Source organism: Geospiza fortis, unplaced genomic scaffold (assembly GCF_000277835.1).
Source record: "Geospiza fortis unplaced genomic scaffold, GeoFor_1.0 scaffold275, whole genome shotgun sequence".
Lineage (NCBI taxonomy): Eukaryota > Metazoa > Chordata > Aves > Passeriformes > Thraupidae > Geospiza > Geospiza fortis.
In genome coordinates this window covers 4,840,767-4,841,341 of record NW_005054341.1, presented here as the reverse complement: position 1 = coordinate 4,841,341, position 575 = coordinate 4,840,767, and the positions used below count along the sequence as shown (strand labels likewise).

General features: G+C 67.5%; 1 protein-coding gene across 1 annotated transcript in view; it reads right to left on the bottom strand.

Annotated features, from left to right (window-relative positions):
* Positions 1-25: 25 nt before the first annotated feature.
* Positions 26-575, bottom strand: part of FOXA2 (forkhead box A2) — a 3,454-nt gene continuing 2,904 nt past the window's right edge. Inside the window, exon 2 of the mRNA XM_005422653.2 lies at positions 26-572. Coding sequence (XP_005422710.1) covers positions 87-572 — 486 coding nt within the window. The 3' untranslated portion in view covers positions 26-86. The remainder of the gene's footprint in view (positions 573-575) is intronic.

Genomic DNA, 575 nt, shown 5'->3' with positions numbered 1-575 from the left:
GATATGTACCGTGCTCAGAGTCCACTGCGAGGGGTATGGGGGGGGAGGGAAGGGTTTCCCCCTTTCTCCAGGAGCGTTTTTCCTGCTTAGGAGGAGTTCATGATGGGCCGGGAGTACACGCCTTGGTAGTAGGAAGTCTCTCCGGCCAAAGGCGAGGCCTCCAGGGCGCTTTTGTTCGTGACGGGCGCCATGGCCAGGCCCGCGGGCACGGGCGAGGCGTAGCCCGAGTAGTGCATCACCTGCTCGTAGGCCTTCAGGTCCATTTTGTGCGGGTGGTGGTGCTGGTGGTGCGGGTGGTGGTGCTGCTGCTCCGAGGAGGACATCAGGTTGTTGATGGAGAACGGGTGGTTGAAGGCGTAGTGGTGCTCAGGCTTCAGGTGCCCCTCGTGGGCCAGCCCGGCGTGCGGCGGTGCCAGCAGGTGCTGGCCCGGCGAGGCCGAAGGCTCCCCGGGGCTCAGCCCTTTGAGGTCGGCCAGGGTGCGCTTGTGGTCCTGGCAGGGCGAGGAGCTGGCCGGGGACTCGGCGCCCGCGGAGCCGTCGGAGCCGCCCGAGGAGCTGCCCTCGCCCAGGGGCTG